At 36.5% G+C, this 14,110-nt stretch overlaps 1 protein-coding gene across 1 annotated transcript in view; it reads left to right on the forward strand.

The window, feature by feature from the left end:
* Nucleotides 1–8,584: 8,584 nt before the first annotated feature.
* Nucleotides 8,585–14,110, forward strand: part of LOC136832003 (glutamate receptor-like) — a 6,181-nt gene continuing 655 nt past the window's right edge. The window contains exons 1-4 of the mRNA XM_067092487.1: nt 8,585–8,687; nt 10,680–10,801; nt 11,994–12,225; nt 13,872–14,020. Of these exons, the coding sequence (XP_066948588.1) occupies nt 8,585–8,687; nt 10,680–10,801; nt 11,994–12,225; nt 13,872–14,020 (606 nt within the window). The remainder of the gene's footprint in view (nt 8,688–10,679; nt 10,802–11,993; nt 12,226–13,871; nt 14,021–14,110) is intronic.

The following is a 14,110-nucleotide window of genomic DNA, read 5'->3' on the forward strand; positions in this document are numbered from 1 at the left end:
TTAATGAATTAAATAATATCAGAATATATGAAGCGACAGGCAATATGCTGAATTTCAAAAAAGGATTTGTATTCAAGCAATATCTAAGTAACAGAAGTATGTCAGTGCGAAGTAAGTAGATGTATTTGATGAGTCATCATTGAGAACCTAACAATTATCATTCGTGGCAAAACAATAATTGATGTACCATTTGCACCCAGTTTCTTCTTTTATTTCCTTTACTAAGCAACTTATCACTTATTGCGTCTGTTGTTACAAAGGAGGGACATCGTGATTTTGCAATTACAGAATGACTAGACCAGTCGAGGAAGCGGTTCTGACAGAACTTCTGAAATTCATTGTGGACTCTATCCCTAGCCGCAGCATCTACGTCTTTCACGAGGGACTGTTTCCAGGTCAGTGACAATTCTAAGACAACAGTCGTCATATCGCTGATGCAGCTCGCTTGGTAAAAGGATACACAGCTTTCCCTTTCATATGGAAAGGAATGAAGCATTATTTAACCTGTGTCTAGAAGTATAAAACTGATGTTCTGTTTTCACCTTTATGTTCCCGGCTAGACTTTGATAAATGTTCTGTCTCCAGTCTCATGAAAATCATTATTTTCTTTATCTTTTACTGTAAAGCCTTGCGGTTTGAAGAGCAAAATACTATATTATTTTCAAAAATATTCTGTATAGGTACTTGGTCCCATCCCAGACAGTAACAATACCACAGTCATTACTCTTCCGAATAATCTGTTGTTTGATGAAACATGTCTGTATGTTATTACAGTTCTATTATTCCTTTTCCTATCCCTTCAGACGTCTCAGCAACAGCTGTCACCTGCTTCAGGAGGTGGGCGGCGGTGACCATCTTTCTGTGCGACGAGGCCTTGGAGCGCCTTGGGAACCTTGTAGGAACCTATAGCCAAGTTGCCAGTCCTCGTCATATGATCATCCTGTGTTCTGAGGCAAACACAATGGCCATTTTCCAAAAGGTTAAAGTCCAATTCTAGATCCAAACTTGTTCTGATCAGTACCTATGTCATTCCGCTCAACTTCCTCATTCCTTATTTACTTGTGAAACTCGGGAGAATGTTGAGCATTCCGGTTTTAGTGGAATGATGCATGTTACACAATAGCTTAAAGATATCTTTGCTTAAACGTAAATAAATATGGCTGACTTAGCACTTAAATGATTTCATATGATTTCAGGCTACTTATTTTCGCTTGTCCAGTGAAAAACGGGTTTCATGTCGTTATAAATGTGATGATATAAACTTCCCCGTCAAGAATATTTCATCAGGGTAGAAATGATGAAGCAATGTCGTGTTAGCTTACAGAATCTGTCACATATGACGAGTATTCTTTGCGTTGAAGGTTCTTCATCAGCGAACATTCTCACCGAACAAAAACGTCGTGTCGGTACCGACGATATGTTCTAATCCTGTCAATGACGTTTCGACAAATGCTTTCTGTACTGCATTCAACAGAGTTCTGTTGCAATAAGCAACGGCGTTTAACGATGGTGCTTTCTAACGAGTCCTCCCGGGTTGCGAAAATGGAATCCCAGAGTAGTAAAAAGTAAAAGCTGATCGACGCCATCCATATATTGGACTTCCGGAGGATATGGAACAAATTTGATTTTCAAAATCTTTCTGACCCTTTTTGAACTATAATTCACTGTGCACGTGTATTTAAATGGAAGGAATCCTCTCTTCCTGAAGGCCGTTGCAGCCCTGTTCTCTTGAAAGAAAGTACTCCGAGTATTCTCTCTCTCTCTCTCTCTCTCTCTCTCTCTGCTTTTGGTGGCAATGCTGGAGTAATGACTGTCATTGCAGAATGATATAGTCTCCCATTATTCGTATATTAGTATGTATAAATATATACTGTGATCATCTGGTAGTCATGCGGGTACAAAGACCGTGGTGAAAGGCATTTATGGACGTCATTGTAAGAACCACAGTTCCTCTTAACTTCTCCAGTTCTTAGCATACACACATGTATATATACAGATGTGCATGTGTGTATATATATATATATATATATATATATATATATATATATATATATATATATGTATATATATATATATATATATATAAATATATATATATATATATATATATATATATATATATATATATATATATATATATATATATATATATATATATATATATATATATATATATATATATATATATATATATATATATATATATATATATATATATATATATATATATATATATATATGTATATATATATATATATATATATATATATATATATATATATATATATATATATATATATATATATATATATATATATATATATATATATATATATACAGACGTTTCTTAGATCCCAACATGAACAGACATGTCACATTTCCGAGGGTCTCGAAATAACGTATTCTGAACAGTCAGGTTTATCTGCACGTAGCTATTTCTGTATGAATAATTCACCACACATGTTATCATGCAGTGGATGTTCCATCTGTTGGAGGCAGGATAAAATAAAAGGGGCTCCTCGGAAAAAACCTCACGTATGTAACTCGGGAAAGACCAAGTATCGCTAATGTGACCAGATTTTTCTTCTGTAAAAGGGACATTTCATAAATATATATATATATATATATATATATATATATATATATATATATATATATATATATATATATATATATATATATATATATATATATATATATATATATATATATATATATATATATATATATATATATATATATATATATATATATATATATATATATAAATCAAGAATCAATCCAAAACATTATAATTAACTTCATTGGGTATCGTAGCAGTCGGAGAAGACGATAGAAGTTACCAGCTAGTGAAATGGCAAAATTAAACAAAATACCAGTACTATTCCAATAAAATGGGGACAGTTTTCTTTTTGTAGCACGAAAAAGCGGGACAAACGTGAAAAAAAGCGGGACAAAACTCTCAAAGTAAAAAAAAAGCGTGACATTTTGCTACCTTTAAAAAAAGCGGGACAGACGTTGAAAAAGCGGGACTGTCCCGCCTAAAAGCTGTATCGCGAATGACCCAAATCGGAGTAAACAAGAAGAATACATTTTTAGTTTTCTGTAAAAGACAACCAGTGCGCCGGCTTTGTCTGTCCGCCCTCAGACCCTAAAATCTTCTGAGGACAGGGGCCTGCAAATTGGGATGTTGATTATCAACCCTCCAATCATCTTACATACTAAATTGCAGCCCTCTAGCCTTAGTAGCTTTTAGTTTAAGGTTAAAGTTAGTCATGATAGTCCGTCTGGCAACGATACAGTACAGGCCGCGGCTCATGCAGCATTATACCGAGACCACCGAAAGATGGATCTATTTTCGGTGGCCTTGATTCTGCGATATACAGAAAGCTCGATTTTTTACTTGTTTATATTGAAATAATTAGCTTTCATTTATATGTAATGTTCACATTTCCACCGGACGTTCACGCAAGAGTGTATATAGAATCTTATTACAATAATATATGTATCCAACGCTTCCTCCCCCATTGTTAAAAATGGAATCACTCAAGCTGATGCCATCTGTTGGATCCCAAGAGAAGCATAACCAATTTTGTTTCTCATATCAGGAACTACAGGATTTTTGTTTAAGAGCAAGACTGAAGGACCGTCAATGATTTGATCAATATTCCTTCCTACTTACTTCTGTCATCGCAATTACCTTTATCTAAATGAGATATATTTATGCACTGGCGAATTTACGATCAAATATTAAAACACCCTATCATAATGCAATTTGCTTTTAAGATTCCTGCTCTTGATACAATTCCTCACTCACATAATCTGGAGGGAGATTAAAAGATTAAAAAAATAACTCAGAAAACGGTTAGCAAGTTTTTCGTGCCCAACACGAGGTTAGGGAGAAGTTCGTCAACATTCATAGCTTTAGAGTAAGACAACCTTGCGCTGGCACGGGCTCTTGACCCAGTGCAGCCCGTACCCTTCACACTGATGGTTGTAAAGTTAAAGTTTGAATCAAAATATTGCTTCATGATAATGTGCTTTGTTGCCTAACGCTTGGTAGGTCATGTAGTTTCTTCTTTTTGATAGTCCACATGGATGAAAATTCGATAGTTAGCGCCTTCAGGTTTCAATACACAAACACACACACACACACACACACATATATATATATATATATATATATATATATATATATATATATATATATATATATATATATATATATATATATATATATATATATATATATATATATATATATATATATATATATATATATATATATATATATATATATATATATATATATATATATATATATATATATATATATATATATATATGTATTAAAGCAGATAATTTTTAACAATTTCAAACATTTTATAATCTCCTTGGTGCCGTTTTAATCAACTTTGATATGACTATATGCTTAATATCCATTTCTCAAAATCTCTTGATTTACTGTCTTGAGAGTTACTCTTACACTTAAAGAAAAAAAGGCTAGAATTTAATTACAAATGAAAAAACTCCGAGTCCCGGCGATAAGGGTTTTTATGGCAAAGAAGTTCTGAAACCTGTTCATTTTCTTTCAGATTCGTGAAAATACTCTTGAATCAGCTGAAGCTCAGTGGCTTGTTATCTCAGAAAACCACACAGTTGAAGATATAATTAAATTTATGAGGAAGGAACACAGGTAGGTGCAATTAACTTTTTAAAATAAATCACCTTTGAGAACAGATAACTGCAGATAGAAAGATGTTATAGTCCTGCCATGCATACACAATTACTGTACAAATCTTAAACGCTGAAGTTTCTGGAAACACAAATAATTATTCTTATCATTTGCTTTTCTTTACTATTTATCATGTTGAATTTAGCCAGTTGATTTTTATAACCTGATTTCTCTTTAATTTCTTATAATTGTCTTTAATAAGAGGACCTTACGTGTGAATGACTCGAGATACTGTTCTGAGCCAGGAATATGATTAGGGTGAGAATGTTTCATGCCTTAGTCTTGATACTGAGTGAGGCTACCCTGTCTGAGTAAAAGAGAACTTATTTTGCACAATCGCTGAAGCAAGCCATTCTTTCTCGGAATAATTCTGCCTCTATATGAATCTTGTCTAGAGTGAGATTGTCTTTTTGTACGGTGTCAAATCAAGACCGACCCGTGTCTGAACTATGACCATAGAGAGAGTTCTTTGCTTAAGCTATGACTGGCGATATGACTGAAACAGTATCTTGCCAAGAAAATGAAGTGTAAAATTTAACTTTGTTATGACTTATTTCAGCAAGGTTGCACTATCGTGCACGAAAGTCCGTTCCCTTAGCCATCCAGAGAGTGAACATGAATCCGCCGACTATGAAACACCGAAGCAGTTGAACAAGGAACTAATGGAAGACCCAACAGATGTTGCACCTTTGGTAGGAGGTGACTTGGGACACCACACATGCCAGTGCAGATCATAGAACACCACCGTAAACACAGGTGCTGAAATGTTTTGTATCGATCTTGTGGGCAGTAATGTCTCTTGATAAGATACAAAATCTATAGGAAACACTAATTCATGAATACTGACTTCTTAAGTACTTTTATTCTCAGATTTATTTCGCATATTTCCTTAACTGCACATTTTACACTCAAACCCAGTATCGTCAACAACAAAAACTTTACGATCACTTTCTTAACGATATTGGAATATGGAGACTTTATGATCAAGCAAAATACCTGCTTCCTCCCCTTCCTGTTACCAGAGGCCCATTAGTTACTCGTTCAACTGTTTCGGTGTGTCATAGTCACCGGATTCGTGTTCACTCTCTGGATGGCTAAGGAACGGACTTTTGTGCACGATAGTACACTGGTCAAACTGTAATTGGAAAAAGACCACCTCATTTGATCCAGGGATGTAACAAGATGGACGAGCTTGGACTGCAACTAAAATGAGACAGTAATTGTATGGGACATGACCAGAAAGGAAAAAAGTATCTAGTATGGGCTTTGACAGTAAAGACTAACTTGCCAGGATCATGACACATGGGAGATTTTAGTCTGTTTGGGAAGACCTAAGTAAGGTAGTATTTTGACCGGATCAGTCACAGCTAACCTGAATCATGATTGCTACAAAACTATTTTTCATAGACTGGGAAACTGTTACTATAGCAAGAATGTACCTAGCCTGGCCAATGACCAGGTCAAGAATGTGCCCTGCTTGGACAGTGAACAGAGAACTGACCAAAAATGTACCTTGACTGGACTGTGATCAGAACAAGAATGTACCTTTTATGGACAGCAAAACGAACAAAAATGTACTTTTTTTGGACTGCTACCAAAATAAGAGAGTATATTAACATGATTATGACTTGATAAGGATTTCTGCGTTAGTGATTACTGTACTGAGACCGAATGTTGTCTGGAACCTGACGAGAACATGAGATTATCATGCACTGGCCATGTCAAGGTGAGACAGAGTTTATGGCAATGGCCAGAAGGTCTTTACCTTATCTAAATCATGACTGAAGTAATAACACTATCACTGGACACGAATGGAAATCTAATTAGCTTTGAAACTGATCTTAACGAGGCTATTTCTTGAATGGGATGAATCAGAGTGAAATTGTATGATGCACTGATAATAATCAGAGTGAAGTTATCCGGCTGGACTGTAATTTGTCCCTCCTGAACAAATAAAACCCAATGGCTGGATTAAAGCATTCTTTGTTTTTCAGGTTACGTTTGCTGTAAGAGGAAATGAGACCATCTACCAGTACTATTTTCAGACATCCTACATTAACACTAGCAACGACGTATCGTAAGTCTCGTGAATATAAACTGAAGCTAAAATCAGTAACTTTACCTCATGAACCCTTTCATTAAATGTGGATTTTCACGTCGGAAAAAAAATTGTGTACAGTTAGGTTTACTTGAAGGCCAAATTTAAATGGCAAATATTCAGTATTATTCATTATGGGCAGACTTTCTCGAGGTTCAGAAATATGAATCTTGAGTACTTGCTATAATTTTATCTGACATTTTGTTTACTTTTGTTTCTTGTCTGAGACTAAACAATTCTTTCCAAATCTCGAGAATTTGGTCAGTAAGCTTCCATAGACTAGAATGCTCATATTGGGACAAGAGACCCAATGAGACAAGTAAAAGAAAGTACAATTCAGGTTTCTTAGCGAGGAAGAAAATCTGCAGAGTTTTGCTTTAGATGTGAGGTGCTTAAGAAATCATACATCATTTATCACAGATATCAGGCAAAATTTTTTCCAGGTGTGTTCCCCAGTTATTTTTCATATAGGAAATCCAAAGAAAATTATGGTTTAGTAATCATTTCTTTTCAAGTCGCCTAATTCTCTTCTGTACGAGTAAGAAACTCCCTATCTACGAGTATGAAACTCCCCTATCTACGAGTATGAAACTCCCCTATCTACGAGTACCAAATGATCCACTGTTTAATGATGCAACTTTTGTTTCTGCTCCTCTTTCACAGACTTAAAAACATCGGTTCCTGGAGATGGAATCCACAGTCGGGTCACAAAATCGATCTGAAAACGCCCTTTTATCAACCTGTTGAGCGCATCTACAGGAACTTCGGAGGCAGAAAGTTGAGAGTATCGGCGTTTCACAACGACCCTTTTTGGATTCTGGAAAAAAGGGACAATCAGTCGACTCGCATGCTCGGCGGAATTGACTTCAGGATACTGGAAATGCTTGGCAAGAAGTTTAACTTTTCGTGAGTAATTCGTTTGATGTCTCTCTCACACAAATATATACATATGTACATACACACACACATATATGTGAAGATTTAAATATTATATGTACGTATATTTTAATCCTCACAGTGACCCTTAAGCTAAGGGGGTTGGTTCCTGAATGCGTCTTCTCCAACTATTTCTGTCCAAAGAAGGTTCTTCTGGTAAGCCCTTCTCCAAATCCTACCTCACTTTATCACGCCTTCCTCTCGACTTTCTACCCTTAATAGGCTCCACCCAAGCCCTCTGCACTCCTTCCTCTTCACTCATCCTCGCCACACTGCCGAACCATCTCATTTTCTACCCTATTTGTGTGTCTGTGAGCAAGATCCACCGATGGCAATGGGTTTGCGAATGCAGGCTCGTTTTCTAGTTGCAGCTCTTATTCTCTCGCGTCCTTCTTGAGGATCTTATCGACCAGTTGTAGGCTAAATCTGTTATTCTGCAATGTAACTGATCCTCAACCATCCTCTTTTATTGTTTTTTTTTATTTATTAAACTCATTATTATGCCATTTCACCACTTGCTGTTTTCATTTCTTCTTATTTTGCATCTGTATCTATTGAAACTAAATCTCTTTCCCAGTGACCTGCCCCTCAACTTTTGTGTTTATCTCATAAACTCTTGTAATTTACACTCACAGACATATACATGTGAGTGTATATGTGTTTTTGTCTCTGTGTGTGTAGATGCGTGTACAGATAATTAGATAAACACACACAAACCTCATCCGTATGGGCGTATGTATCAATCCAAGATTGAATAGTTATCTTTAAAACTGCCATTTCCATCATTAGGTTCGAGGTGCTTTATCCTTCTGCGCATGTGTGGGGGCGGAGTTTTGGACGACGGAAGAGTAACTGGGATCGTAGGTGTGGTGCATCGCCATGAATCTCATTTGGCCATCAATGAATTAACCATCTCAGGTGAGACTGCTGTGGAAAATTAATATTTGTGCGGGGAAAAATCATTACATTGCATAATGAAGGAATACACCAAGTGGCTGCCATATTTTATTTCCATTTGGTTAAAGTTTATTTACAGTATACGTTAAAGGCCCTGTCGAACCTTAACAAAGGGCCCTTGGCCTTGCCTTGAGTCCCGTTGGCATCTTGTAACTGGTAGCCAATCAGTTCCTCTCTCTCTCTCTCTCTCTCTCTCTCTCTCTCTCTCTCTCTCTCTCTCTCTCTCTCTCTCTCTCTCTCTCTCTCTCTCTCATTTACCTATTCTGTCTAAGGTGTGTAAATCGGGGAATGTTGTTAGTGGGTCAGAATCATATTACCCTAAATTATGTTTGTTGTAAAATGGGAAAGAGATAAAGACGAACAGGACAGCGAGGGTCTATTTGTGGTACAAGCTTTGGATGCAGCATGCATCGTGCCTTTTGCTTGTCGTACGAATCATTCATGAAAAATCATGGGACGGGCTACGCGTACCCTTGTTCACCCCTGGCCTCAGAGAATGAGGAAAAGGGGGTAAGGAATAATATTGGGGGAGACCTAACCCAAAAGGATGTGAGAACCCACCCTTTACAAGACCCAAGGCAGGAAGGAGAAGGGAAAACGGAAATTGGGAGAAAATGAAGAAGTATATATGACCAGTACATGATCATACATAGAGTACTTATAATACTGACTAAAGCATCCATGTTTCATGAATAAATAATGTACTTTGCTATGAATCAGTGGCGTGGCCACTTATGAAGAATTTTGAAATTCTGTTCTGAAGATCCAAGACTGGAATGTACTGGAAGGATCAGTATACTGCTGACAGATGTGGCGCCTAGAGAATAGAAAATAGACAGAACTTTCTGAGACTGAGATGGTTTAGACATGTTATGACAATGGGAGAGGAGAGGTTAGTTTGAAAAGTAAAGTATATAGTGGATATGGGAGAAACAGGTCGAGGAAAAGGGCCACAAATGCGTGCAGGGACCAGATTGGAAATCGAACATAATGTGAACAAGACAGAATATCTGACGTAAAATTTACTAGTGTTTATGATAATGAAGTCTTTCTGTTAATTAAACCAACACTTTTATGAAAATATATAATCTAACTGTCAGTGACTGTTAGGTAGTTGAACAACTAGAAATCTCCAGACCATGTAAACTATAATTCAAGTCTAGGTACAATCGAAAATGAAACAATCAATTCAGTGTTTTTTTTTCTGGAAGGATGCGTAAATACAGCCTTTCATTCGTCTGTGTAACTTATTTTTTTATTTTCGTTAAAGTGTTCTTACTAAGAAGTCAAACTTGAAATTCGATTATTATTAATATTATAATTATTATTATTATTATTATTATTATTATTATTATTATTATTATTATTATTATTATTATTATTATTAATTATTAAAAAGTTTAACCGGACCACTGAGCTGACTATCAGCTCTCATAGGCTGGCCCGAAGGATTTAGCTGAAATGACAGTTCTAGGCTAGAAGCCTAGCACTGGGACCAAACAGGTCACTTGAATGAAAACGAAAATGAAATTAAAAGCTGCAAAGAGGCATACGCTTTCATACTGGAACACATTCACACAATAAATACATTTATACTCATGTTTCCATATATACTCACTAAAGAGGTTTATTAAAACTCAGAATAAATTAAGTAAAATCTTAAAATTTACTCGTTTTAATTGACTGATTTTTTTTATATTTTATCAATGAACTCACAGCTTCTCATGAACATTAAAATGGGTATTATTGAAAATGTTGAAGATTCCGACAAAATGTCTTTTATTGATCTATTTCCAAAATTTGATAATCGCTGCAGGTTATATTCTGGACATTCACATGGATCAAGTTCGAAGACCAAAGAATAAAAATAAGCAGAATGAAAATATGTGCCATGACGATATTATGGTCTCCCTCAGAGACTTTTTCCAATAACAGTCATGCTTTTCATTTCAGCCTCCCGAGAAAAAGCCGTCGACTTCACGACGCCCTACTTCTTGGAGACGACAGCCATCGTCACTGCAGCCCCTGCCAAGTTTCTCAACCCACGAGCTGTTTTTGCACCATTTACTTTTCCGGTGAGCAGATGACAACTTAAAAAAGAAAAAAATACTCAACAAAATCCTCAAGAACCTTGATTAGGAATCTTGTTGTGTCTCAGTGAAGGTTTTTTCAAAACCTGTTCCTTAAGCAGGTTACGTAGGAATGAAAGTTCCCATAGCCGGGTTATACTATGTTTTGAGTGCATTTTTATGTGGTAAGTTATAGCAAGGAAGAATGGTCGTCTTAATTTCTGTATAATATAAACTATACATCTCTTCATAGTTTGACGCTACAGACGTTGGATATAAAATCTAAATAAAACTCTTGTATTTATAAATACTGTTTTTGGCCACGGATCAATTAAACAAATTTAGTAAATAAAATTGAAATGAACACTTAGATTTCATAAAAAAAAACCAAGGCAACCTAAAGTACTTTAAAGCATTGTCCAGTTGCTGTTTCCTTTCCTGATACTTGCTTTGAATTCAGTAAATGAAAATCCAACACTTCTCTTGAGAGATACAGAAGAGTTTTTTCCATTATTTATATTCGAAATCATATCCAGAGTCTTCACCCAGACTCAACACAAGTTATTGGTTTTCCCCAGGAGAGAGGTAAACAAAGATTTATTTACTGATTTTGCACCGAGTCCCTTCTCCATGATTTGCTTTCTGTGGGCAACCCTGTGCTTAAAAATTCTTAGTATTTGACACTATAGGTTACTTTCAACTTGCAGTCAGGCACCAGCAGCCTAATTTTTATGGCTGGTACAGCTGTCTAGAAGTACAAATAGTTGTTTGTTTGTTACTTTATCTCTTGTTTTTCTATGGCTTTTTCCTTACAATTTTCTCTATTTAATAAGTGTATATTTTACATGAGGAAATTTGTATTGCAAGGTAATGGCCTTTTAGGCTTTTTCAGGATGAATGATTGCTCAGTTCTGAAAATATTAGTAATTCACATCCTTGTTAGTAACTCTTGGGCGTCTTGCTCTCATGCCCATACACAGTCTGCATGATATAGGCGTAAATTCATGATTGTCAGTGAGAATATACGTAAACAAATCCAATCAACTGGGCAAAGACGGAACGGGCCAGCTCAATTGAAATATAAATGTCAAGGGTCGGCATTTAAACTTCCCTAGGACTCAGAGTTCACAATAAAGCCATATAAAAGCTTCATTCTATGTATCTGTAACCTCTCTTTTCTTTTACTGCAATTGTACAGGTTTGGTGCTTGCTTGCCGTGTCGACCCTCCTCATGGGCTTCATCGTGAGACTATTTGCCTGGGCTCAAAGGAGGCTTATGGCTGGAGACTCTGAGGAAGATCTGTCAGTCAGCGAAATCACTTTCAATATCTTCAGGTCTTGGGTCATCCAGGGATGCCTCATCGATCCCCGCAGCTGGTGTGCCAGAAGTTTATTCTACTCCTGGTTTTTCTTCAGTCTCATTGTATGGAGTGAGTTGAGTAGCCTTAGGGACTGGAGACCGATCTCTGGTCGCTTCTGCTTTTGTTGGGTGTCATGGGCATAATCTCTTTTCCTTGAAAAGCCGTTGGGTTTATTTCACTTGAGCTCTCTGGGTTGGGGGTTTGTGATTTTCCATCTGTGTTGGCATGTCAAAATTCATAGTTCACAAAAGAGACCAATAGTGATGGACTAAATCTTACTAAACAGTTACCTGTAGCAGGTCGTCATGAAAAGGAAAAGGAATAGCTACAAATAAACAGCACTTGGGTAAGAAGCTAGAAAGGAAATCACGGAGACAGAGAGTAAAACCTCCTTGAAAGTGCCTTACCATATGTCTGCCGTAATCCTTTGAAAGGCAGTTGACTTGGATACAAAAATGATACTTGTTTGAAAAGGAAGGTAGGTGCTCGTGTCAGTCTTATGATATTTGAGAATATCACGAGAAACTAGAAGACTAAGACTTGATGTGTCTTGAAAACACAAGAAGAGTTTAGAAGGTTACAGTAGGACCAAGAGGTTAGAGACGAGAGTAATTATCACATTAGGAAACTCACTAGATCTCCTAATCTGAAGGAAGAAAGTTCGTTTGTGAACTTCATAAAAATTCTTGAAATGTCATCAAGAAGATCAGTCTAATTCATATTTAGACTTTAAGCTCCTTTACAGACTGCTGGAGATAAATAAACGTCTGAATAGGGTTAACAAGCCACTGAGGATAGGGGAAAAAAAACCCCAGTAAAATACGCGAATTCATAACTAAAAGTCATTAGCTTAAATTGATACTATCACGATAATGGAAAAGAAAAAAAAATGCCTTTTCCAAGGCTCTAGCAATTTTTACGGTTGGAAACTAGAAAACCTTATTATAAGGGGAGAAAGAATAAATTACTACGTATCCTCTCAGCAATGGGATTCTGGGTAAAGAGAATTTCTGGCCTTACAAGGATTACTTTAACTGGTGGGACTGATGATGAAAGTAGCCAAAACTTCGCGGGACCTCAACATATATGTTACATTCATTTTCAAATAATCAAAGAGGTGAAACGGTAGGATGAATTGGTATTTTGGGTGCACACAGGATTTTTTGAGAAGACGGAATTTTCACCACATAGTTGTGGCCCCCTGCAGAGAAAGCCTGTAAGAGGTGCTAAATAATGAGCAGGTGAACGTATACTGCTAGTTTATTCAGAACGCAGGCTGCTTGCAAAGCGGTGTGCGGACGTCAGACAGAGGAATTACAATAGAATACAGGTGACCCAAGGTCAATTACTCTCGGTATTAGTTATAATGGATAAATACAAGTAACATAAAAGGAAAGTTAACAAGAATTGACACAACAATATTCTAACACATGTGCAAAGAAAACAAATACAAATAAATTAGTAGTAGATATGTATTTACACAGGAAAAATGTGGCTATTTTTGCTTGACCCAGTCTCGTAGGAGCGTCACCATAGAAAACGGGCGGTTCACCATAGAAAACCTGCTTAGCGGGGACTTTACAAGCCGTCCTGGGTTGATGAATCTGGATTAATATTTTGCTTTCAGTCACTCGCATTTGTGTAGAGACATTTACTCATTTACGGCATTAAGAAACCAGATGGTCTAACCATAATGCTCTTCTATTCTTGAAAAGGTTTGTACAGTGGAACCTTCATCTCTGTCTTGACCTTCCCCATCTATGAGAAGCCTGTTGATTCTGTACAAGACCTTCTGGATGCCATGAGACACAGAGGGACAAAGTTAATGCTAGGATGTGGTGGCCACCATGAAAACCTTTTCAACGTAAGTCAAGTTATTTTAGTTTCCACTGCGACAAGAAAATGCATTTACTTCCAAGTTGCCTTTTCTTATGAGTCATTGTCACGTAATGCT

Source organism: Macrobrachium rosenbergii, chromosome 49 (genome assembly GCF_040412425.1).
Source record: "Macrobrachium rosenbergii isolate ZJJX-2024 chromosome 49, ASM4041242v1, whole genome shotgun sequence".
Lineage (NCBI taxonomy): Eukaryota > Metazoa > Arthropoda > Malacostraca > Decapoda > Palaemonidae > Macrobrachium > Macrobrachium rosenbergii.